General features: G+C 40.0%; 2 protein-coding genes and 1 long non-coding RNA gene across 5 annotated transcripts in view; 2 read left to right on the forward strand and 1 right to left on the reverse strand.

Annotated features, from left to right (window-relative positions):
* Positions 1-89: 89 nt before the first annotated feature.
* LOC130927453 (uncharacterized) lies at positions 90-10,077 on the forward strand. Its single transcript, XR_009066430.1, has 3 exons — positions 90-164; positions 9,015-9,151; positions 9,742-10,077. It is a non-coding gene; the product is annotated as an uncharacterized LOC130927453 (long non-coding RNA).
* Positions 10,078-16,806: 6,729 nt separating this feature from the next.
* On the forward strand, positions 16,807-24,513 carry upp2 (uridine phosphorylase 2). Its single transcript, XM_057852642.1, has 7 exons — positions 16,807-17,049; positions 17,703-17,817; positions 17,877-18,035; positions 23,304-23,418; positions 23,493-23,702; positions 23,777-23,923; positions 24,002-24,513. Exons 1-7 carry the CDS (start codon positions 16,841-16,843, stop codon positions 24,142-24,144), a joined length of 1,098 nt encoding a protein of 365 aa, XP_057708625.1. The 5' UTR covers positions 16,807-16,840; the 3' UTR covers positions 24,145-24,513.
* Positions 22,129-24,812, reverse strand: part of LOC130927093 (coiled-coil domain-containing protein 148-like) — an 89,107-nt gene continuing 86,423 nt past the window's right edge. For all 3 annotated transcript variants that reach the window (XM_057852640.1, XM_057852638.1, XM_057852641.1), the window contains exon 16: positions 22,129-23,835. The gene's annotated coding sequence lies outside the window, so the exon portion shown is untranslated. The remainder of the gene's footprint in view (positions 23,836-24,812) is intronic.

Below are 24,812 nucleotides of genomic sequence, written 5' to 3' on the forward strand. Positions count from 1 at the left end.
GTCACTTCCTGTTGATTTGGGGACATTTCGAGGACACGTCCTGTCAATACAGGTCACTTCCTGTTGATATGGGGGACACTTCCGGGACACTTCTTGTTGATAGCGGGTCACTTCCTGTTGATCGACTTACTTGGGCTCCAGTTGAATGTTAATGGGCTGTAATGGTAAGTTTTTGGTAAAAAATCCCAACCATTTTTTCTGCCATTGAAAATGGTTGGGGAATTTGGACGTACACAGGGGCGGACTGGGACTAAAAAGCAGCCCTGGACTTTGACTCAGCCCAGCCCACAAGAATCGCTTTATGAAAGGAAACACAGAACCCCTAGGGGGGTCCGGGAGCATGTCCCCCCGGGGAGAATTTTTTTGGTGTTTTTTTTTGTTTTTTTTTACATTTTATTGTAAAATGCATCAATTTCGTGCACTTTCAGAGAAAAATTAAGAAAATGTGTCTAGACTGTGACTGTCTGACTTGGGGCGCTCAAAGTACTGCAAGTCTGAACTGGAGTTGGATTCATTTTCTGTACTAGCTCTATGATCAACCTGAATAAACAAATTAAAGAATTTATTTTTCAAAGCAAGTTTTAGGTATCCAATTGATTATAATATATCTCTATATATCTCTGTCTATAAAATGACTTCATTGTTTATGCCATAATTCAGTGGTCTCCAAACTATTCCACATAGGGCTGCGGCGGGCACATGATTTCATTCTATTTCATTCTAACAAAACAAGACAACACCTCTGCACCGATCTGGTGTCTTACAAGTGTAATCAGTTGATTGCATTCAGGTGCTGCTTGTTTTAGCAGAAACTTCATTGGTTAAACTGTCGGTACTCGATCGGTTGAAACAAAAACCAGGCCCCACAGCGGCCATTGAGGACCGGTTTGGAGACCCCTGCCATACAAATAATAAATTTCAATGAAAATACAATAAACATTTCAAGACAAATCCTGTATACATAACCTTCATTGGAAAGTATTAACCAGACAACAAAACGATATATAAATGATTAAAAATATATTGTATATCATATCAGTTTAACTACCTAAACTTTAAAGTAAAACTATTCATTTTATTAATATTTTGTTATATTTCTTCTGAATTAATATTGCTATGCTGCGTGTGCATACATTGTTTTACGGCTAAAATATTTTTTCTTAAGAGTGGGATAGTAGGACTAGCATACTGTAACTTGACACGATTGCAAACGGGTACATCGATTAGCTGGCACTAACCCTTTAATTGTCATTTATTTCATTTAAAATGTAGCTACCTGGTGAATAACAATTGCCAGTATACCGAGCAAGTAACCCTCTTCATCCCAATTTACTTGCCCTGCGTTTGTCTGGGGAACTTCCTCCAGCTTACTTCCCTCTTCTTTTCTCTCTCCCTGCACCGGCTGCACGTCAGAGCGGCTGCCGCTCCCTCTCACCATTGCCGGGAGCTGGGCTGTTGTTATCCGACGTGGCCGTTGCAGCCAGACTGCTGCTTGCGAAAATATTTGTCGACTTATGACATTTTAATGCTTCACTCTCCAGTTTAATTTTTTTCTCCCTAACTTTCTCCGCGCCATCCTGCTCTTTTCTGTTTTTTGCCACCACCATCCATATTGTGCATTAACGCTCGTCGCTATTTTGCTTCCACAAGGAAGGAACCAATGAAGGCTACTCTGTGCTTTCTTCGTTCCTAGTCTATCAGATTGGCAGTCAACAGCCAGGCGCATTGCTGCCACCTGTCGGATTGGATGTGAACTGTAGATAATCAGAGGATAGACGGGATAAAAACAGTGATGTATAATAATGAATGGCGGCCGCCGGCCGTCCAGGGCACCGGCCGTTCTGTGATCCTCCAGAACCCACAGATTACCAGTCCGCCCCTGGACGTACATGGCCGTCAAAGGCATGGACGTGCATGGCCGTCAATGGCATCGACTTACTTGGGCGCCAGTTGAATGTCAATTTGCTGTAAATGGTCAAAAATCACAAGGACCTATGTTTTCCTGCCAGTGAAAATGAATGGGAAATTTGGACATACATGGCTGTCAATGGCATCCCATTAGAAATAAGTTGCCTGCTCCGGCGAGGGACCCTGCCCTGGGCTTGGTAGGCCGCTGGGGGTCCCGTGGCGTGCCGTGCTGGTTGGGGGGCTGCGGCTGTGGCTTGTGGGCAGGGTGGGGGTGGGCGTGAAGTTGGTGGTGCGTCCCCTCTCGCCATCCCTGAAGGCCGGTTGATGGGTGCGCGGGTGGCCCGGGGGACCACCCTGGATCCCGCGGGGTGGGACGACGCTCCTTTGCTGGGCTGTGTTAGGAGGGATGGGCTGCGCTGAACACCCCCACCCTCCCCGACCGCCCTCCCCGGGCTGGCTGGATGGGGGCCGTGGCCCTGGGTTGGCGCCCGCGTGGCGTCTCTGCTCGTCTGTGTGGCAGCGCCGCGCTTGGTGGGGCTCACGTGCGGTTGGATGTGATGGGTCGCGCTCGGGTGGGAATCCCGGTGCCAGGATTGGGGGGGGGGCAGCGTAGGGTCGGTCGCCAACGGGCTTACACTCACGCGGGATTCACACGATTACTGGGTTTTAGATAAAAGAGCTGATTTGTGTACACTCTTCCCCTTTCAATCACTTAGCATATATCGTTGTTGTTTATGTTTCTTTTTCTTTCTTCTCTCGTGTTTCTTTTCTTCTGTACCCCCATTACCCCTTCCTGTTCGCTGTTTTGTCATAATAAACGAGGTATGTGAATGATCACATTGGGAGTATTTCTTACTCTCAATGTGAAACATTAAAACTGTTCAGACCTACCTGGCACTCAGACTTTCATTCTTCGTGTCAAACAGCTGAACAGGACAGGTTAAAAAAAGAAAAAAAGAAAATGGTTGGGAAATTTGGACGTACATGGCTGTCAATGGCATGAACGTGCATGGCTATCAATGGCATCGACTTACTTGGGCGCCAGTTGAATGTCAATGTGTAGTAAATGGTCAAAAATCACAAGGACCTATGTTTTCCTGCCAGTGAAAATGAATGGGAAATTTGGACATACATGGCTGTCAATGGCATCCCATTAGAAATAAGTTTTCTGGGGAACTATGTGGGAAACATACGTTTTTGGCAAATTCTGTATACAAATTTTATGCCCCTTACCGTCCTGCAATTTTTGATAAATTACTGTATGTGATTTGATCCAAAATTGAAGTGTGAGATACATTTACAAAATATCTACGTTTACGGGCAAACGGAAAATTTTGGGGGGGGGGGGGGGGGTCATGCCAAAATTCCAGTCATTCTGAACATAGATGGTTGGTCAAACGGTTTGGGCTATGCGGCACGGTGAAGAAACACCATTCAAAAAAAAAAAAATTTTTTTTAATTACTATCTAAAATGGAACTCAGATATGCGTTACTACTCCAAAATAGAGTAAAACACGTAATCAATTAACTAAAGTACAATAAATTATTATTTTAAATTAATGACAACAAACATATAGAAATTTTTCAAATGCAGTGAAACTAGCACACCAAACTAAAACACTTAATGTGAAATCTAGAAACATTAGTTAAAAGTGTACAATTATTCAAGAGCGTAGGTTTGGTCTCAACATTTGGTCGGGACGATATAACTGCTATATCGTCCCTACCAATGTTATATTATATATAATGTTATTATTGTTATTATAACAGTATAATCTGCATGTACACTTTTTGCTGGAGACAGGATATTAATAAGACCGAAAAGATTCAAGGACTAATCTACATCTGAGGCATCCTAGACTACCCCAAGACTCGAACCAAAGTACTTTCCTGAAATTCTAATGTGGGATTTAATTTAACATTTTATTCATGTCAGTTCATGTTCACAACAGCGTCCATCTGAAGAGGACCCATTCTTGGATAGCTCCCCATTTTTTTTTTCAATAAAGGGACTTGCACTCTGAAGCCACCGCTTTGTATTACCACAATGCACATAATGCAAACGATGATACAAATGAGGGACAACTAGCATGACTTTGTTGTTCCTTGTGGAGACTGTCCTGACTGCAGTAGTTTTGCAGGTTAGCAAATTCACAGTTTCATGCTATGCTACCTCTGATGCAGGTCGGACTTTCAGTAGCAACATTTGTGGTGTTTCCCTCACCTCCACAACATTGACGTCTTTTTACATGATTTACAGTGGCTGTGCCGGCCGAAAAAAACTTCTAATATCTCTCCTCTTCGAAGGAGGCTGAGGAAGCGACATGTTGTATTTCTGTCGGTGTTGTGTAAATGTGAGTCTGTGTGGCAGGAGGAGGGGGGTTCAAGTCATCAGCCCATGAAACGTGTGTTTGGATGGGGCATATTCAGCAAATGAACTTAGAAATGATAAGGTCTATTCTGTCCTTACAACATATGGGAAGAAAATCTAAATGACCTATTTTACTGAGCGCATTTTATCATGCAAATAAGGTTGCTTAAAAGTTGGTTGGGAAAATTTGAGCATCCTGAAAAGTTGGTAATGTTATGTCCCTACCGTCCCGATCAAAACCTAAGTCCTTGCTCCATATTGCAGGAGTAAGCTAAAATAATTTCATTCATCTTCTATAATGCATATCCTCCTGAGGGTCATGGGGGTGCTGGAGCCTATCCCAGCTAACTATGGGCAGGAGGTGGGGTAGATCTAGAACTGGTTGCCTGCCAATCACAGCATACTGTACATATTGACAAATAACCTTTTAAACTCAACAATCACAGCTATGGAGAATTTTAAGTGTTCCACCAGCCAATATAAGCATGTTTTTGGGATGTTGGAGTATCAGGCGAAAACTGGTGCAGGCACGGGGTGAACATGCAAATTCCACAAAGGAAGGCCCGAGCCTGGGATTGAAACCTAAATTTCAGAACTGGGAAACGTCCCAGTTGAAGCCTGGGACCGTGTGCTTTGGTCAGATGAGACCAAGATTGAGCTTTTTGGAACCAAACACTCTAAGTAGGTCTGGCGTGCCACAAAAGATGCGCATGCTGAAAAGCACCTCATACCCACTGTGAAGTATGGGGGTGGGTCAGTGATGCTGTGAGGCTGTTTCGCTTCCAAAGGCCCTGGGAACCTTGTGAGGGTGCATGGCATCATGAATGCTTTGAAATACCAGGACATTTTAAATCAAAATCTGTTGCCCTCTGCCCAAAAGCTGAAGATGGGCCGTCACTGGGTCTTTCAGCAAGACAATGACCCTAAAAACATATGGCCAAATCTACACAGAAATGGTTCACCAGACACAAAATCAAGCTCCTCCCATGGCCATCTCAGTCCCCAGACCTTGTTTTGTTGGCAAAAGGGGGTTGTACAAAGTATTAACACCAGGGGTGCTAATAATTGTGACACACATTATTTGATGTCAAATATGTGGGATTTTTTCCGCACTGAATAAATGCACTTGTATTGAAGGTTGGATTTTTCTTTTTTCCATTAAGGTCCCATATTATTTGAATCAAAGAAAAATATTAGAAGCTAAAAAACGCATCTTAACCTGGGGTGCCAATAATTATGGAGGGCACTGTAAGTCTTTTTTTGTACATTTTGCTTTAGATGACATCTATATCCTAAATGTGTTAGTTTCTCATAGTTTAGGTTTTTTGTTTAGTTTATTTCCATTTCATTGTCATTTAAGTTTGTTGTTTTAGTTCTTAGTAGTAGAAATATTATCGATGGATTTTATTTATTTACTCTTTGTCTAGACTGTAAACGTGCCTTGTGAATGGCTAGGTGTACTGTTGCCTTTTGCCTATTGTCGATAATGAAATACTTCAGTTTACAGTAACTGTGATGAGGAAAAGTAAGATGGATTTGTTGGATGTTGGAAAAATATGGATTGATTTAAGGGCAGACATTTCACATCAGACTTCTTATGGATGGCAAATGCGGTTTGTTAGTACAGTACTGTATACAGATTGGAAGTTCAGAATATATTTAGACTGTACATTAAAAAAGGCTGTAAGTGTATCCCCTCACTAGAGGGCACTGTTGTACTTGAGCGGATTTGGAAGAAGCAACTCTTCAAAACGACAAAAACATAAAAACACTTCAGAAATACATAAGAGCAACTACATAAAAAAGTGATGTTTATAATGAGATTATAGTTTGACATAGTGGATTTGTTCTGACAAAACGCATCTGAAAAACAAAAACAGAAGTGTTTAGTTGTTTTTGGCAGGGGTGCACAACCTATTTTGCATCATAAAATGTCTTTTTTCACCGACCGGCAATGTGTAGCAGAAAAATACAATATAAAATAAGTTAAATAACACAATGGTGCTAAAAAAATTTGTGTTAGGTAAATACTAAACAAATGTTAAGTGCAGGGAAAATGTAATTCAGCATGCACTAAACCAGGGGTGGGCAAACTATTCCACAAAGGGCCGCAGTGGGTGCGGGTTTTTGTTGCAACCCATTAAGAGGACACCTTTTCACCAATCTGAAGTGCAATCAGTCGATTGCAGTCAGGTGCTTCTCATTTCTGCTGAAACCGCATTGGTTAAACTATCTGTGCTGGGTCAGTTGGAACAAAGACCAGGACCCACTGCGGCCCTCGAGGACCGGTTTGTCCACCCCTGCTAAACCAACCTTTTTAACAACAGCCTTTCCTACTTAACGGGAAATATCCTTGGTTTCAGGCGTAATAAGTTATTCTCCAATCCTGAAAAGTTTCTTGGTTTTAGCAAAACGGTTCACAATGAGGTATGATACTCTCAGTGCATTTGCTTTTGTTGATGTGGCTGCTCTCAGTAATAGTTTGTCCATCGTGCTCACATTTTTTTGAAATTTTGAACACGAGGGAATTAAAAAAAAAAAATATATATATATATATATATAAACAACAAAACCCTAACAGGGATGAGAACACGCGAGAGAATAATTAAAGACGCCATCATTTTAACGAGATATTATCGCGTACTTACCTCTTTTCGATCCAAAAACTCCATGTAGCATGTATCACTGAGTGTCAATACACAGCTGTGAATGGCCACAGCTGGATTTTGGGGGGATTTTATGGGTGAAACATGGTCGCGATGCAGAATTCGCAGACATCAAGGAGTGGTCGAGATTTTCATTTCACATATTTACCCTTTTAAACGTTTTTTTTTCTTCTCAATTTTTCTTTGTTTGGAACGATTATTTATCATCTAAAATATTGGGGAAAATGTGACGGTACCAAAAAAATACAATTAAGCAATAGTTATGAGGTAGATATCCGTGACTTTTTTACAGACGCTAATTTTTTCATCGTGACGTGATTTGATTAAAAATTTAAAATATGCGAGTGACTAATTTTTTAAAGTCTTTTTTTTTTTTTTAACTAAATTTTAGACATCAATTAATGATTCTAAGCTAAAAATGACAGACATTTCGAATAATAAATACGATTACTTACTTTCTTTTTATGGCTAGGTTGAAAAAAGCGCTGCGCGACGTCTGTAAACGGGGGTTTCCAGGGTAAAACGGACAAATTAAAAATAGTTTGGGGGGCTTAATGCGCCATGAATCTGCTATGGCAGCATATAGACATATTGTTCTATCAAACACAACAGTTTTTTTGGCTTAAAACAGTTTATTTTAAAGAGGGGTACAAGAGGAGAAACTGATTTTTCAGCCTTGTCTGTGTTTTCCGCCATATATAAATGGAGAGTACTTATATGTCTACATTGTTAAAATGCACAAAGGGCTTAACATTAGCACACATTTACCCTTTGACACACACAATCACACACCAATGTTGCTGCTGCCACGTAAGGCGCTGCCAACACATTGGGGGCAAAGTAGTGCCTTCGACAGTGGGCAGTCATAGCCATAGTCGAACCGCTGACCCTTTGGTCCCAGGACAACTCAAACTACCAACAGCCACGGCTGCTCCTATATATAAAGAAATAAATGCTAGATGCTAGCTCCAATTGATTTCTATGACAACATCCTATCCAGTTTTATTAATAAAAATATATATAGACAGGTAGATTGGTGTGTCAAGAGGCACAGGGCACAATGCACTTGTAAATTATTTATTATTTTTGTGCGGCCCAGTGGCAAACGCGCTGAGCACCGATGCCGGCAGTTGGTGACACCTGGTATATAATTTTATGCCACATTTGATCATTTTGATTTTTTAAATCATGTTTTATCATTGTTATTAGCGCTTATCTTTATTTTATTAGGACTTGGGCAATGTAAAAATATTCAAAGAACTCGAAAAAGCCACTCTATTCAATCTGTTTTTTTCCTGGCATGTTGGTATTCATTGAATTAATGTAATTGGTTAAAATATCACAGTTTTCTGAATTTTATATTTAAATTAGGGCTGTCAAACAATTAAAATTTTTAATTGAGTTAATTACAGCTTAAAAATTAATTAATTGTAATTAATCGCAATTCAAACCATCTACAAAATATGCCATATTTTTCTGTAAATTATTGTTGGAATGGAAAGATAAGACACAAGATGGATATATATATATATTCAACATGCGGCAGATAAGGACTGTATTTGTTTATTATAACAATAAATCAACAAGATGGCATTAACATTATTAACATTCTGTTAAAGTGATCCATGGATAGAAAGACTTGTAGTTCTTAAAAGATAAATGTTAGTACAAGTTATAGAAATTTTATATTAAAACCCCTCTTAATGTTTTCATTATAATAAAATTTGTAAAATTTTCAATCAAAAAATAAACTAGTAGCCCGCCATTGTTGATGTCAATAATTACTTACACAATGCTCATGGGTGCTGAAGCCTATAAAATCAGTCGCACCCAAGCGCCAGCAGCGGGCAGCAAAACTCCACAAAACACAATTAACAAGTGGGCATTTCACTGTAATGTCATTTAAATCTGAGCGGGGCATGTGCGTTAATTGCGTCAAATATTTTAACGTGATTAATTTAAAAAATTAATTACCGCCCGTTAACGCGATAATTTTGACAGCCCTAATTTAAATGAAAACAAAGCTGTATCTATCTTTATAATTTGTTTTTGCTAGCATGTTTTGTCAGTTTTGGTCGATTTTAGGAAGGAAGACTGCATTTCCCATGAGGACCAGCGCACAGTGTCGTAAAATCTCCCGGTCGCCTGCAGATGGATAAAACAACATTTCTGTTTCCAGCGGCTATGTGAAGGACAAACTAATGAGGTAATGAATCCAGTTGTGGATAAACAATAGCATACGGCGATGTTGAATATCAGAAACGTTAAATTTTGTGCCGTATCCCCCCCGCACTCGAATTTATCAGCGCTGACGAGTTCGGTTGAGGGGGCGGGGGTTCACGCCAGCGAGTGAAAGCTGGGCCAATGTATATTCTTGAGTCTCCTTTTATCCTGTTAGCCTCCCTTTTTTTTGTCTCCTCGGACAAAACATTTTGTCTCTTTTGTTGCTCGGCCATCTTTGCAGAATTCGCGCGAAATCGTTCGCATCTACTTCAGTCTTTATAACGAATGGGCAAGGGGGGAAGTGACGTATGCCGTAAATCAGTCAGCACATTTGTTGACACTTTTGTGTTGCACGGTTCCTGCCACCCTCCTCAAAGTTAATTAGTGGCGTTGAAAGACCCCCTCAAGATATAAAAGAGGTGTCTGTCATTCAACTAGTTGTCAGTCGACCTATCATCAGAAATGTTTTGAAAATATTTTCTAAAGGTTGAAAAGTTACCTTGTGGTGCCTTAACATCTTGCCTCAGCTGTTAAAGTGAATTATTAACATCACTTTTTGTTTTGTTCTTACAGACTGTGTAACCAAGTGACATTTTAACAGCAACAAAAAAGTGGATGCGCACAGATGAGAGGCCTCAAGTTGAGGCGAGACACTGTTTTCTTTGGCTCACAGCTGGTCTTTGCTGTGTACCTTTTGCAAATGTCACCGACCCTCCAAAAACTCAAATAAACCCCAAACCAAAGCCCGACTGACCCGGGACTGTACAGACAACAGCCAAAGAGTATGTACGTAGTTAGTGCTGGGGGAAAACAAACAAAAACGGTCGAAGTCCTGACAAAAATTTTCAAAAATGTGAGGGGTAAAACTAACGTCACTGTTTTCGAGCACAACTCCCTTCCTTTGTGCGACAATAGCTACAAAAAAAAGGTGCAGTATGTGAAACCACAGGAATTACATGGACTTCATCCATCATTGCCTGATAAAACCCATGACTCAAAAAAAAAAAAAAAAACCTTTGGTTGATTTACATGAAACTGGAAAGATTCACACAAGTATCAGGCCATAGTAAAACAGATTGCCTAAAAATGGAGATCATTCAGCAGTGTCGATACCGTGGTTATGCTATAAAGATAACTGCAAAAGCACAGTGTAGAATTCTCAATGAGGTGAGAAAGAACCCTAAAGCGTCTACTGAAGATTTACACAAATCCCTGGTTTATGCTAACATTTCCGTTGAACAATGTGCTTTAGTAAAACATTAAAGAAGAGTGAAAATGTTAAGTTTGCAAAAGAGATCTTATCACGGACAGAAAGAAGCGCTATATGGAGGAAAAACTCACTGTACATCAGCATCAACACCTCATTCCAACCGTGATGTAAGGTTAAGAAGGAAAGGTGGTTTGGTGCTGCTTTGCTTCCTCAGGCATTGGACAAACTAAATTATAAAGGTTATCAAAACATTCCAGTCAATTGAAGCTAAACAAAGAATGGCTCATGGAACAGTGTTGTGTTCAAGTTGAAGTATAGAAATATAATTTTCGATTTAGAAACCTCTTTTGGGCTATAAAGAATTGGATGAAAATCAGATTGCATTTTAAGAGTACTTTAAGTGAAAAAGAAAATCCAGGAAATTGAAACACTTTTTTTTACTGGAAACGCAAAGGTTAGTGTGAACAGCAGTAAGAATTGTTAACACCATTGTACATAACAAAAAAAAAAAACGTATTACAGAGTAGTTTATATAGAAACAGATTTTCCATTAAATTCATTCATACAAAAGTATAACGTGAACAAAAAAACAGGTATAATATTTAGCAGCACAACAGTACAGTAGTAGTACAGTAAAAAAAAAAAAAAACATACAGTATTAGGGATGTCAAACGATTAAAATTTTTAATCGAGTTAATTACAGCTTAAAAATTAATTAATTGTAATTAATCGCAATTAATCGCAATCCAAACCATCTATAAAATATGCCATATTTTTCTGTAAATTATTGTTGGAATGGAAAGAGAAGACACAAGATGGATATATCCATTCAACATACGGTACATAAGTACTGTATTTCTTTATTATAACAATAAATCAACAAGATGGCATTACCATTATTAACATTGTTAAAGCGATCCATGGATAGAAAGACTTGTAGTTCTTAAAAGATAAATGTTAGTACAAGTTATAGAAATTTTATATTAAAACCCCTTTTCATGTTTTCGCTTTAATAAAATTTGTAAAAATTTCAATAAAAAAATAAACTAGTAGCCCGCCATTGTTGATGTCAATAATTACTTACACAATGCTCATGGGTGCTGAAGCCTATAAAATCAGTCGCACCTAAGCGCCAGCAGAGGGTGGCAAAACGCCGAAAAACAAAAGTACACATTTCACTGTGCTGTAATTTTAATCTGTTTGAGCGGGGCATTTGTGCGTTAATTGCGTCAAATATTTTAACGTGATTAATTTAAAAAATTAATTACCGCCTGTTAACGCGATAATTTTGACAGCCCTAATATATATATATATATATATATATATATATATATATATATATATATATATATATATATATACATACAGTCCCTGATAAAAGTCTTGTCGCTTATCACTTTTGAAGAAACAATTGCTAATCGTCTGACTTTTAATTATTCAATTGGTTTCAGAAATGGCTCATATGAAAGCTAAGACCCTCCCAAATGATGTTGAATGAACAAAAAAATATTTGTTTCACTGAAAATAGATTTATCATTTAATGAAGACATAAAGGTCAAATTTTGGCAAAAGTTTTGTCGCCCACAGAAAGTAGTGTGAAAATTGAACAAAAAAATGTACTTCAAATACAAAAGGTCAACATTTAATATTTTAAATGACTTCCATGGGCTTGAAGGACTGCATCCATGCGGTTCGGCAAGGATTCATACAATTTATTGATGAAGTCATCAAGAATATCAAAGAAAGCAGTCTTGAATGCCTCCCAGAGTTCATCAACATTCTTGGGTTTCGTCTTCCATGCTTCCTCTTTCATCCTGTTAATGTCTGGTGACTGGGCTGGCCAGTCCTAGAAGATCTTGATCTTCTTTGCCTTGAGGAACTTTGAGGTAGATTGAAGTATGCAATGGAGCACCATCCTGCTGCGGAATTTGTCCCTTTTTGTGGTTAGGAATGTAAAGGCAGCTAAGATTTGTTGATATTTCAGGCTATTTATGTTGCCTTCCGCCCTGCAGATCTCTCACACACCCCCATACTGGATGTAACCCCAGACCATGATTTTGCCACCACCAACCACTGTTTTCCGAGTCAATCTTGGATCCATGCGGGCTCCAGTAGGTCTCCTGCAATATTGCGGCGACTGTTGTGTAATTCAATGGAAGATTCATCTGGAAAAATCCACCTTTTGCCACAAAACAGTGAACTACAGACTCATCGCTGTTCCAGCGATAGAGTCTGGCGACCGTTCTGCGGATCAAATTTCCAGGGCGGAGCAAGCCACAGCAAACTGACAGCAGAGTGGACCAATCGGCAACGGGCAGACGTGATGTTGGTAAAGCAACAAGAAACTCTAGCGCGTCGAAATAAACATACAAGGAGAGCAGAGAACGGAGAAGTTTATTCAATATGGCTAGCACGAGACAGACTGTTGGTTTAAACGACTCGATGTGTTTTTTTTGTCATTTAAAACGCGGATTGGAACATATCGTCAGCTCTCCAATTCGCCATCTGTGTTGTTGTGGAAACGACTTCCGATACGCAAGAGGGACGTTGCTCTTTAAGAACACGCAAATAAACGAATCTGATTGCACGGATGATTTCGTTCAGGCTCGAGAGGCCATTAAGAGCTGGGTCCCAGACTCTTCTCACGGTGTTTGAAAAATACAGGGAGAACAGTCTGGCCGTGCCAGGCAAGTTCAGTGTGGTTGATCTTGTGTCCACTCTGTTAAAACTATACATATATCAAAGAAATTAATTGTATTGAATCATTTCAAAAGGTGTATTTTTAAAATTATACATTTTTCATCAAGTATACAAAGTTATGTTAGCCATTATGCTGGCAAAGCTAGGCTGAGGGCTAACTTTAGCACAAAATGTCCACACTGTTAGTTGTCCACTCTGTTAAATGGCACCTTCTTAAAACAAATGACCCATAACAATATAAAAATGAACAAATGCACAAGGAATAATAAGCACGATTGATGTGGAAAACATTTATCCAAACATGAGCAAATGAGGATTAAATAAACACCAGCAATATTAACTTTAAAAAGTATTATGACAATTGCAGTGCCTTCTCACATAAGGACCAAATGTGAAAAGTAATTATTGACTCCACTCTATTCTTTGCAAATAAGTAGCCAGTGTTGAGTAATGGGAAAAAAACAAAGGCAAACTTTACAAATGATTAGATATCAGTTAGGGGGTTTGGAATGTTTCTGATGAAATAGAAAAGAAATATTTATCTCAAGCAGTTGTGATACGGTGACACAAACCCTTAAGGACACGCTGACAAGAATCTTTAGATCCCTATAAATCAACTCTGGACACAGGAACGACATTGAAATGTGTCATTGGGAAACTTTCAGCCACGCTCCATAAAAAATAGAGATAACTGAAATTTTGAAAAAAAATGTTTAAATGCTGTATTCAAACAACACAGTACAACACAGTTCTCAGTCTGCAGGTTTTCAACAATCATCTTTAGACATGTATGATTTATATACAGTGGAGGAAATAAGTATTTGAACACCCGGCTACTTTGCAAGTTCTCCCACTTAGAAATCATGAAGGAGTCAGAAATTTCAATGTAAGTGCATGTCCAATGTGAGAGAGATAATCTAAAAAGAAAAATCCAGAAATCACAATGCATGATTTTTTGACAATTTATTTGTGTGATACAGTTGCAAATAAGTATTTCAACACCTGTCTATCCACTAGAAGCTAACCCTCAAAGACCTGAAAGTCTGCCTATTAAAAGTCCACCTCCACTCCATGTATTATCTTGAATCAAATGCACTTTGTTGAGGTCGATACCAGCATAAAGAAACCTGTCCACCCCATACAATCAGTAAGACTTAAGCTTTGTAACATGGTCAAGACCAAAGAGCTGTCCAAAGACACCAGAGACAAAATTGTTCACCTCCAAAAGGCTGGAAAGGGCTATGGAGCAATTGCCAAGCAGCTTGGTGAAAAAAGGTCCACTGTTGGAGCAATCATTAGAAAATGGAAGCAGCTAAGCATGACGGTCAATCTCAATCGGAGTGGAGCCCCATGGAGCTCCATGTCTCACTGATCCTAAAAAAAGGTGAGGAATCAGCCCAAAACTACATGACAGGAGTTGGTCAATGACCCAAAAAGAGCTGGGACCACAGTTTCCAAGGTTACTGTTGGTAATACACGAAGACGCCATGGTTTGAAATCATGCTTGGCACGGAAGGTTCCCCTGCTTAAACCAGCACATGTCAAGGCCCGTCTCAAGTTTGCCTATGATTATTTGGGTGACGCACTGGAGTCATGGGAGCAAGTTTTGTTGTCAGATCAGAGTAAAATAGAACTTTTTGGTCATATTTAGGGTTGTTCCGATCATGTTTTTTGCTCCCGATCCGATCCCGATCGTTTTAGTTTGTTTATCCCGATATTTCCCGATCCGATTGCTTTTTTTTTTTTGGCTCCCGATTCAATTCCAATCATTCCCGATAATTTTTCCCGATTATATACATTTTGGCACTGCATTAAGAAAAAAATGAATAAAACTCGGACGAATATATACGTACATTTAACATACAGTACATAAGTACTATATTTGTTTATTATGACAATAAATCCTCCAAATATATTCTCAAGATGGCATTTACATTATTAACATTCTTTCTGTGAGAGGGATCCACAAATAGAAAGACTTGTGACTTTGTATATTGTGACTAAATATTGCCATCTAGTGTATTTGTTGAGCTTTCAGTAAATGATACTGTAGGCATGCCCAAATGCATGATGGGAAGTGGAACCATGACTGTGCGTAGTGCTACCAATTGATATATCTTCTCTGCGTTGGGAAATAACTTTAGGTGTTAAGAAAAAGATCAATTGCTACCTTGCTTCCCATGATATTTCTAATCATAGAGAGAGGGATTGTAAGGCTTTAGCCAATTAAAACAAGGCTCCAAAGGCTGCCAAAATTCACTCTACTCATTTTACGCTGCCTTTTACCTCTCTATATAGGTAAAACGTCGCCATTACAAATTGAGTGTGACAATGCGTGAGTGGGTCCTGCAGCGCATGCATTAATTGCATTAAATATTTTAACGTGATACATTTTTTAAAAAATTTCTTACTGCCGTTATCGGGATAAATTTGATAACCCTACTTTAAGCCTAAACTAAAGACTCTGGATGAGTTTAACATATTATGTCTAACGTTAAATACAATTAGAAAACAATTAAAAATATTTATATAAAAAAAAAGGCATGGCCGATATTTTTTTGCCGATTCCGATACTTTGAAAATGACGTGATCGGACTATGACTATCGGACTATTATGACTAGAGATGTCTCGACATCCCGATCGATCGGGACATCTCTAGTCATAATTCCACAAAACATGTTTGGAGGAAGAAGAATGGTGAGTATTAGCTAAAGAACACCATCCCTTCTGTGAAGCATGTGGTGGTAACATCATACTCTGGAGGTATTTTTCTGCGTATGGGACAGGACGAGTGCATTGAGTTAAAGAGAGGATGACTGAGGCCCTGTATTGTGAGATTTTGGGGAACAACCTCCTAGTGAGGATGACTGAGGCCCTGGATTGTGAAATTTGGGGGAACAACCTCCTTCCTTCAGTCAGAGAATTGAAAATGGGTCGTGCCTGGGTCTTCTAACATGACAATGACCTGAAGCACACGGCCAGGAAAACCAAGGGGTGGCTCTGTAAGAAGCATAACAAGGTTCTAGCAAGGCCTCACCGGTCTCCATACCTAAACGCAAATGAAAATCTTTGGAGGGAGCTCAAACTCTGTGTTTCTCAGCTACAGCCCAGAAACCTGACTGATGGGTGGCCCAAGATCCCTCCTGCAGTGTGTGCAAACCTGGTAAAAAACTACAGGAAACATTTGACCTCTGTAATCGCAAACAAAGGCTACTGTACCAAATATTAACATTCGTTTTCTCAGGTGTTCAAATACTTATTTTCAGCTGCACCACACATGTTCATACATTGTGATTTCTGGATTTTTCTTTTTAGCTTATTTCTCTCACAGTATACATGCAACTAAGATGAAAAGTTCGGACCCCTCCATGATTTCTAAGTGTGAGAACTTGCAAAATAGCTGGGTGTTCAAGTACTTATTTTCTTCACTGTATAAAGAAATATTCATCTACTTTATAAGGGCTTAAGTTCATTTTTATTGCCCAGCTTTTACCAACTACAGTGAGAACATGATGCAAAGGTTTTAAAATGTTCTCTGAGTCACAATAACGTATTTGCTCCGGTGTTGTTTAGGTTGACATAACACAGCCTGTCATTGTGTTCACAAGACAGGGTCAACGGTTATCAGTGTTCCCAGTAAAGCAGAATGTCATAACACATACGTTATTCTGAGGGCAGACACGCACGCGAGACCAATCATTTCCTAGTCGATTGACCCCGACGTTTTTTGATTGTCGGCTGATGTTTTTGTGAGCGAGTGAATGCTACTCCTCTCTTTCCCAGCCAATCAGCGGCCAGGTGACAAGTCAAGGCTATATAAGCTCTTGACTTGGAGACGGAACATTTTCGTTGAGACACTTAACGCAGCCGAAGCAGTGATTTTTTTCCCAAAATTTGACTCGATTTTCTTTGTATTCATGGCACCAATTCTACTTAACTGCATGGGGAACGATCACAGTGAATATGTCAAGTAAGTTTTCTTTGATATTTCTCAGTTTGAATGGTTAATTAATGAAAAGTACAGTACAATTGAAGAAATTGCTTTGGGTCAAGGGTCATCTACAAATTGTTTTTCCATCTGCAAACCTCAACAAATCTTTCATTTTTTTCCCCTGGTGGAAATTTGATAAGTGTTGCATGTATGATTACCAAAAATTTACTTGGCAGCCCACCATGAAATCAGGTTTAATTTGTCACAAGATATTTGGGTGCAAGCTCAAAAACAGGGTTTTATGAAAATTTACCCTCCATTTAAAGTTTTCTTGCACAACATGAAATTTGGGTAAAACACTCTAAAAAGACTCAAGAAGCCAAGCTCAAAAGGAAAACGATATTTTGGTTTGAAGCAGTCAATTTAGGCACATTTTGGACATTTCCACAGGGCCTTTAAAATGAATATGTTCTCGGGATTATGTCCAAAGACTATGGAATTTATACCACGTGTTGTAGTCAGATTGCTGCTTTATTATTGAGAGTATTGAGCCCTGTCATGAAATTTGATGATTTACCATAAAGTGCAATGAAAAACCTGCTCTAAAGTGATTCATGAGCACAAAATGATTATGCAAAAATTCTGTTATCTGACTTGAGTTCAATGAACTGAATGCACATTTTCCGTTTTAGACAACAGGTCCAAGTGAAAAACCCTTACTTGGACACCATGGAGGAGGACATTCTGTACCACTTCAGCTTGAGTACCAAATCTCACAACTTGCCAGAGATGTTTGGTGACATTAAGGTACAACATTCAAGAAGAAATATTTACAAACAGTTGTTTTATGATCTCCTCTCTTGCAGTTTGTGTGCGTTGGAGGCAGTTCCAACCGCATGAAAGCCTTCGCCCAGTTTATCCACCAGGAGCTAAAACTGCCTGGAAACCCTGCTGAAGTCCGGGATATTTGTGAGGGAACCGACCGCTACTGCATGTATAAAGTGGGACCAGTGCTCTCTATAAGTGTGAGTATTCTACTCTACCAGGTTTTATTTGAAGTGTGAGGTGGCTAGCAACCAGTCCATGGCAAAGCCTGCCTTCTGTCCAATGTCACTTGGGATAGACTCCATCTCAACCATGACCTTAATCAGGATAAGCACTATAGATAAGTGATGAATGCATATAATAACAAAGCCATAGTAAAAATTTGCATCAACAGAAGATAACACGATAACATATAACTAACCAATTTGGATCCAAATTTGCGTAAACAAGTTCTACTTTGAAAATGCTGGTCTGTGCTGGAAAAATACATTTGATCCATATCACGAATCTGCTTCCTCCTAATTGAACCAAAACATTTTAGATCAACCCAAGCCTAAAAATGTAATTGCAGATGTATTTTTTTATATTCTTGCTAAAAACTGTATTCAAAAAGAATTATTTTGACTCACTTGGTTTTCACATGATTTTTGTTGTTTTAAAGGAATCCACGGATAGAAAGACTTGCAGTTTTTAAAAGATAAACATTGTTTAACTAGTAGGTCGCCATAGCTGTTGACGTCGCAGGGCGGTGATGTCACATGGTTACGCTGCCGGACTTCCAGAGTATGACTCTAGTGACATAAACGTGTCATCTGTTCAAGCCTTTTAATTTGAAGCCATAGGAACATTAATGAGCATGACAGCACTGTCGATATTTCACAAAACGAGCAGCAAGAGCAAAATGAACAGGAAAGACTGGACGAGACGAGACAAGATTAGGGAAAAAAAAAAAAAAGTGTTCTGCCAAAATGTGCTACACTGACGAAATGTCTTACAAGAGGCGAATTTGACACCCAAAATACTACCGTACGCTTTCAGCTTGTTTTGTTTAGATCAGGGGTAGCCAACTCCGGTCCTCGAGGGCCCCTATCCAGCTTGTTTTCCATGTCTCCTTCTTTAAAAACACCTGAATCAAATGATCAGCTCATCAGTAAGCTCTGCAGGAGCCTGATAACGATCCTGATTATTAGAGTCAGGTGTGTTGGAGGAGGGAGACATGATACAGACACGATTAAAAAAAAAAATCTTAAATAGCATTTTTATGTGAATTAAAATCATATTTTGAGACGATCTGACTATATACAACAAATTGGCAAAGCGCAGATGATGAGAAATGAGTCTTTTAATCTGCCATTTAGCCCCACCTATCATTATAGCGCTCTCGCGCCTCTATCTGGGTGATGACGTCGGCAGAGTAACGATTTCAGCTGATTTAGAATTCAGCCTGATGGTGAAAATTCAGAACGAGGAAAATGCGACAGAGAGCAGCAAAATGTCATCATTGGTTTTATATCTTTACTTCAATATTTTTACAGGATATTCTTTTTATGTAATATTTTTTTCCCCAATTGCTAAATTGAAATGGAATATTAAAAGTGCATTTATTCAGTACGACAGGGCTAAATAACTGCATAATGGTCAAAACTGTTCTTCAACTTCCCAAATCGTATTTTATGCCACCAGAGTTAGTCCGGCTTTTGTCTTTTTCCTGCCCCGGCTTCGGAGACAGAGTAAAGACTAAGCATAAACAAAACAGGAGGCGTGAGAGCTAGGCGACGTGCTAACCCGATCCGAGCGGCTCTTCCAAGTCTTTTCGTCGCTGTTCAAAAACGAAAAATTACACATAACTACCCTAATTTATGTCACACACAGCGGCCGGGTTGATTGTCTTCACTGACCGGCCAGCCTCTGGCGGCAAGCAAGTTTCGGCTCGTCATTCTGCTGCAGCCCTGGCAGGCAGGCAGTGCTCGTTGCCAGGGACTCAGAGGGGAATGAACGCCGAAAATGGCGCATTCTCGAATTTCTTGGTGGACAAACCGGCCAATGTCGGAGCGCGTGGTTGCCCGAGCCCAAGCCGAGTATAGCGCTCTCTAGGCGGGCACGTGAAGAGGACCAAGGGGGGGGGGTCGAAGCCTCAAAGCAATCGAGAACTGGAGACGAGACCGGGGGGCTCCCCGGGCCCAAGCCAAGGATAGCGCTCTATAGTGGCCTTTTAAGTGGACAGGGAGCATTGTCACCCACAAATGCTAGCCACCTCCTTAAAATGTTTGCCATGATCCCAGTATTTGACATAACACAAACATGTAGCTTACTCACTTAGTCATCCGTCCAATGGTCTCTTGTCATAGGCACTTTATGAGAAAATATTTCAACGTAGTAATATCAAATAAGGGTGGTTTAAATATGCAACGAGACTAATGTGGTCAACAATCTGCTTTAAAGCTACCACAAGAAAACACTATTCTTAAAAGTATGAGCGGGAAACATGTGCAGAAAGTATTTTGAGGCAATGAAAAGGTAATAAAAGACTCAAAAAAACCCTAAAAACTAACAAAAAACGCAAATGGTAAGTGCTCGCTGCTTTTAAGCGTATGTGTTGGACATCTGGCCGCGTTGAAAGAAATGCAGTAACTCGGAAGTGACAGTGACAGTGACAATCTATGTCATCACCCCGAGCGTTCATAAAACATGGCGCCATCCGTGGGTCAAAACATATATATACAGTGCCTTGCAAAAGTATTCGGCCCCCTTGAACCTTGCAACATTTCGCCACATTTCAGGCTTCAAACATAAAGATATAAAATTTTAATTGTTTGTCAAGAATCAACAACAAGTGGGACACAATCGTGAAGTGGAACAAAATTTATTGGATAATTTAAACTTCTATAACAAATAAAAAACTGAAAAGTGGGGCGTGCAATATTATTCGGCCCCCTTGCGTTAATACTTTGTAGCGCCACCTTTTGCTCCAATTACAGCTGCAAGTCGCTTGGGGTATGTTTCTATCAGTTTTGCACATCGAGAGACTGACATTCTTGCCCATTCTTCCTTGCAAAACAGCTCGAGCTCACTGAGGTTGGATGGAGAGTGTTTGTGAACAGCAGTCTTCAGCTCTTTCCACAGATTGTCGATTGGATTCAGGTCTGGACTTTGACTTGGCCATTCTAACACCTGGATATGTTTATTTTTGAACCATTCCATTGTAGATTTGGCTTTATGTTTTGGATCATTGTCCTGTTGGAAGATAAATCTCCGTCCCAGTCTCAGGTCTTGTGCAGATACCAACAGGTTTTCTTCCAGAATGTTCCTGTATTTGGCTGCATCCATCTTCCCGTCAATTTTAACCATCTTCCCTGTCCCTGCTGAAGAAAAGCAGGCCCAAACCATGATGCTGCCACCACCATGTTTGACAGTGGGGATGGTGTGTTCAGGGTGATGAGCTGTGTTGCTTTTACGCCAAACATATCGTTTTGCATTGTGGCCAAAAAGTTCAATTTTGGTTTCATCTGACCAGAGCACCTTCTTCCACATGTTTGGTGTGTCTCCCAGGTGGCTTGTGGCAAACTTTAAATGAGACTTTTTATGGATATCTTTGAGAAATGGCTTTCTTCTTGCCACTCTTCCATAAAGGCCAGATTTGTGCAGTGTACGACTGATTGTTGTCCTATGGACAGACTCTCCCACCTCAGCTGTAGATCTCTGCAGTTCATCCAGAGTGATCATGGGCCTCTTGGCTGCATCTCTGATCAGTTTTCTCCTTGTTTGAGAAGAAAGTTTGGAAGGACGGCCGGGTCTTGGTAGATTTGCAGTGGTATGATGCTCCTTCCATTTCAATATGATGGCTTGCACAGTGCTCCTTGAGATGTTTAAAGCTTGGGAAATCTTTTTGTATCGAAATCCGGCTTTAAACTTCTCCACAACAGTATCTCGGACCTGCTTGGTGTGTTCCTTGGTTTTCATAATGCTCTCTGCACTTTAAACAGAACCCTGAGACTATCACAGAGCAGGTGCATTTATACGGAGACTTGATTACACACAGGTGGATTCTATTTATCATCATCGGTCATTTAGGACAACATTGGATCATTCAGAGATCCTCACTGAACTTCTGGAGTGAGTTTGCTGCACTGAAAGTAAAGGGGCCGAATAATATTGCACGCCCCACTTTTCAGTTTTTTATTTGTTAAAAAAGTTTAAATTATCCAATAAATGTTGTTCCACTTCACGATTGTGTCCCACTTGTTGTTGATTCTTGACAAAAAAATTAAATTTCATATCTTTATGTTTGAAGCCTGAAATGTGGCGAAAGGTTGCAAGATTCAAGGGGGCCGAATACTTTTGCAAGGCACTGTATAATAATATTGTCGATTTTAAAATCAATGGCAATATTTTATTAGCCTGGAACTCCAGACTCACCGCTGTTGCAGCTATAGAGTCTGGGACCCAGCTCCTTATTGGCCTCTCGAGCCCTGACGAAATCGTCCGTGCAATCAGATTTGTTTATCTGCGTGACGTGTTCTTTACAAGCAACGTCACTCTTGCGCATCGGAAGTCGTCTCCACAACACCACAGATGGCGAACGGGAGAGACGAGATTATGCTCCTATCTGCGGTAAATTCAGTTTTAAATGACCAAAAACATATTGAGTCACTAAAACCTACAGTCCGTCTCAAACTAGCCATGTTGAGTAAACTTCTCCGCTCTCCTCGTATGTTTACGTCCTCGCGCTAGAGTTTCTTGTCGCTTTACCAACATCACGTCCGCCCGTCGCTGATTGGTCGACCCCGCTGTCTGTTTGCTGTGGCTTTCTCCGCCCTGGGAATTTGATCCGCGGAACAGTTGCCAGACTCTATAGCTGGAACAGTGGTGTGTCTGGGGTTCCAGGCTAATATTTTATGTGTTTCTAAGAACACATTTTAGTAAAAGACAACAATTGTGGCTTATTAGAGCCTATAAGTCTTTAAATCCGAGGTTCCCTTTAAAATAATCTATTTTACAAACAAATACGTTTATAAAAATGAGAAATATAAAGTCTTGGGGGGGGGGGGGGGTAAATGGATCCAACATTGTGCTCACTTTCAAAAACAAAAGTATAGTGAACTATTTTAGACACATTTCGGCCTGAGCACCAAAACAGCAAGGGACAGTTAAAATGTAACTTGGTGGTGCCTTGAAAAAATGCATGATCATTTCTACTAAGGCAGGTCATGCCAGGGGTGCCCCTTACTAGGATTTTTGTTTTGTTTATAGTGAAAATATTGTACAGGAGCAAGAGAGGTGATCAAGGTTTAGTTTCCCCTCACAAAAACAAGGGATGCATAAAGTAAAAACTGTGTAGACTATATATCTATGCAGAGGCATACATTATTCCAACAGGTCACCTTAATTCACGAACGCTAATTATGCTAGGGTTCTTTGTACACAGCATAGATGAGCATTCAAATAGAAAGTCGCCTTTTTCCTTTTAGCATGGAATGGGTGTGCCATCAATCTCCATTATGCTGCATGAGCTCATCAAACTGCTTTACCATGCCCACTGCAGGGACGTGATCCTGTTCCGTCTGGGGACATCCGGCGGAGTCGGTAATGACTTTTTCCAAAAGTCACAACATTGCAAAAAGTCACTTTGAAGAGAAGTAATATGTCATTTTGTTCAGGTTTGGCTCCAGGCACAGTGGTGGTGACTGAAAAAGCGGTGGACTACTCCTTCCGGCCTCAGTTTGAGCAGGTGGTTCTAGGTAAAGTGATCACCCGCAGCACGGAGCTGGACGAAGGGGTGGCCAGTGAGCTTCTGCAATGCTCCAGAGAGCTGCAAAACCTTCCCACTGTGATCGGGAACACGATGTGCACCCACGATTTTTACGAAGGTACATTGATGCCGTGTTACCTTAGTGTTGTAATCCCCACTACGACAAAGCGGTGAGAATCCTCTGCTTCCCAGGTCAAGGACGACTCGACGGGGCTCTGTGCTCCTTCTCCCATGAAGAAAAACTGGAGTATCTGAGAAAAGCGTATGAAGCTGGCGTTAGGAACATCGAAATGGAATCCACTGTTTTTGCAGCCATGTGTCGCATATGTGACCTCAAAGGTGAATTTTGGCGCAGTAATACTGAGCATTACACACTAGGACCTGCTGATCTTATTTTTGTTTGTGTGGTTCTATAAGCGGCCGTCATCTGCGTCACGCTTCTGAATCGCTTGGAGGGTGACCAGATTACGTCCCCTCACGATGTTCTGGTGGAGTACCAGAAGAGACCTCAAGCCCTAGTGGCCCACTTCATCAAGAAACGTCTGGGACTTATTGTCTAAAGAGCACTACCTGTTTAAATCAATGTACATAGATATGACGGAAATACTTATTGTATATACTGTACCTAATGTTTATATGTGTTATTTAGACTCTTTGCTTTGATTAAGTTAAACATGATGTTAAACACATTTAAGTTTGTACTGGATGTGTTAAACTTTGGTGCTACTGTTAATACGGATTTTAGAAACGATCTATTTCTCTGTCTGTTTGAAAAAGACCCTTCACATTTATTTAGTTGGTTGTAGATATAATGTATAATTTCCACACGCTTGTAGCATAGTACCAATGTATACCTTTCTACGACTAGTGTGACCACCATGTTGTGGTGGTGCTTCTGTCAATGTTGTTTTAATAAAGTTTTAACATGTACACAATTGCTGTCTGTGCACCATTGTTATTATTATCAGTAATCTGGTTAATGGGGACTAAAATCTAGAATTCGCAAAGTTGAGCTTCTTTACATGGGGGGGGGGTTGTTTTGTTGTGTTCAATGGATTTATTCAGATTTAACAGCATTGGAAAGAGAAATATATATGAAATCTTTTTCCCCAAACTAAATATATATATATATATATATGTGTGTGTGTGTGTGTGTGTGTGTGTGTATATACACATACAGTGGGGCAAATAAGTTTTTAGTCAACCACTAATTGTGCAAGTTCTCCCA

This window comes from Corythoichthys intestinalis, chromosome 12 (genome assembly GCF_030265065.1).
Source record: "Corythoichthys intestinalis isolate RoL2023-P3 chromosome 12, ASM3026506v1, whole genome shotgun sequence".
In the NCBI taxonomy this organism is placed as follows: Eukaryota; Metazoa; Chordata; class Actinopteri; order Syngnathiformes; family Syngnathidae; genus Corythoichthys; species Corythoichthys intestinalis.

Coding starts and splice junctions, on each gene's coding strand:
- upp2 (XM_057852642.1), top strand. CDS start 16,841: ATGCTACTCCTCTCTTTCCCAGCCAATCAGCGGCCAGGTGACAAGTCA. Junction 23,419..23,492: donor GGGGACATCCGGCGGAGTCG/GTAATGACTTTT, acceptor CATTTTGTTCAG/GTTTGGCTCCAGGCACAGTG. Junction 23,703..23,776: donor CACCCACGATTTTTACGAAG/GTACATTGATGC, acceptor TCTGCTTCCCAG/GTCAAGGACGACTCGACGGG.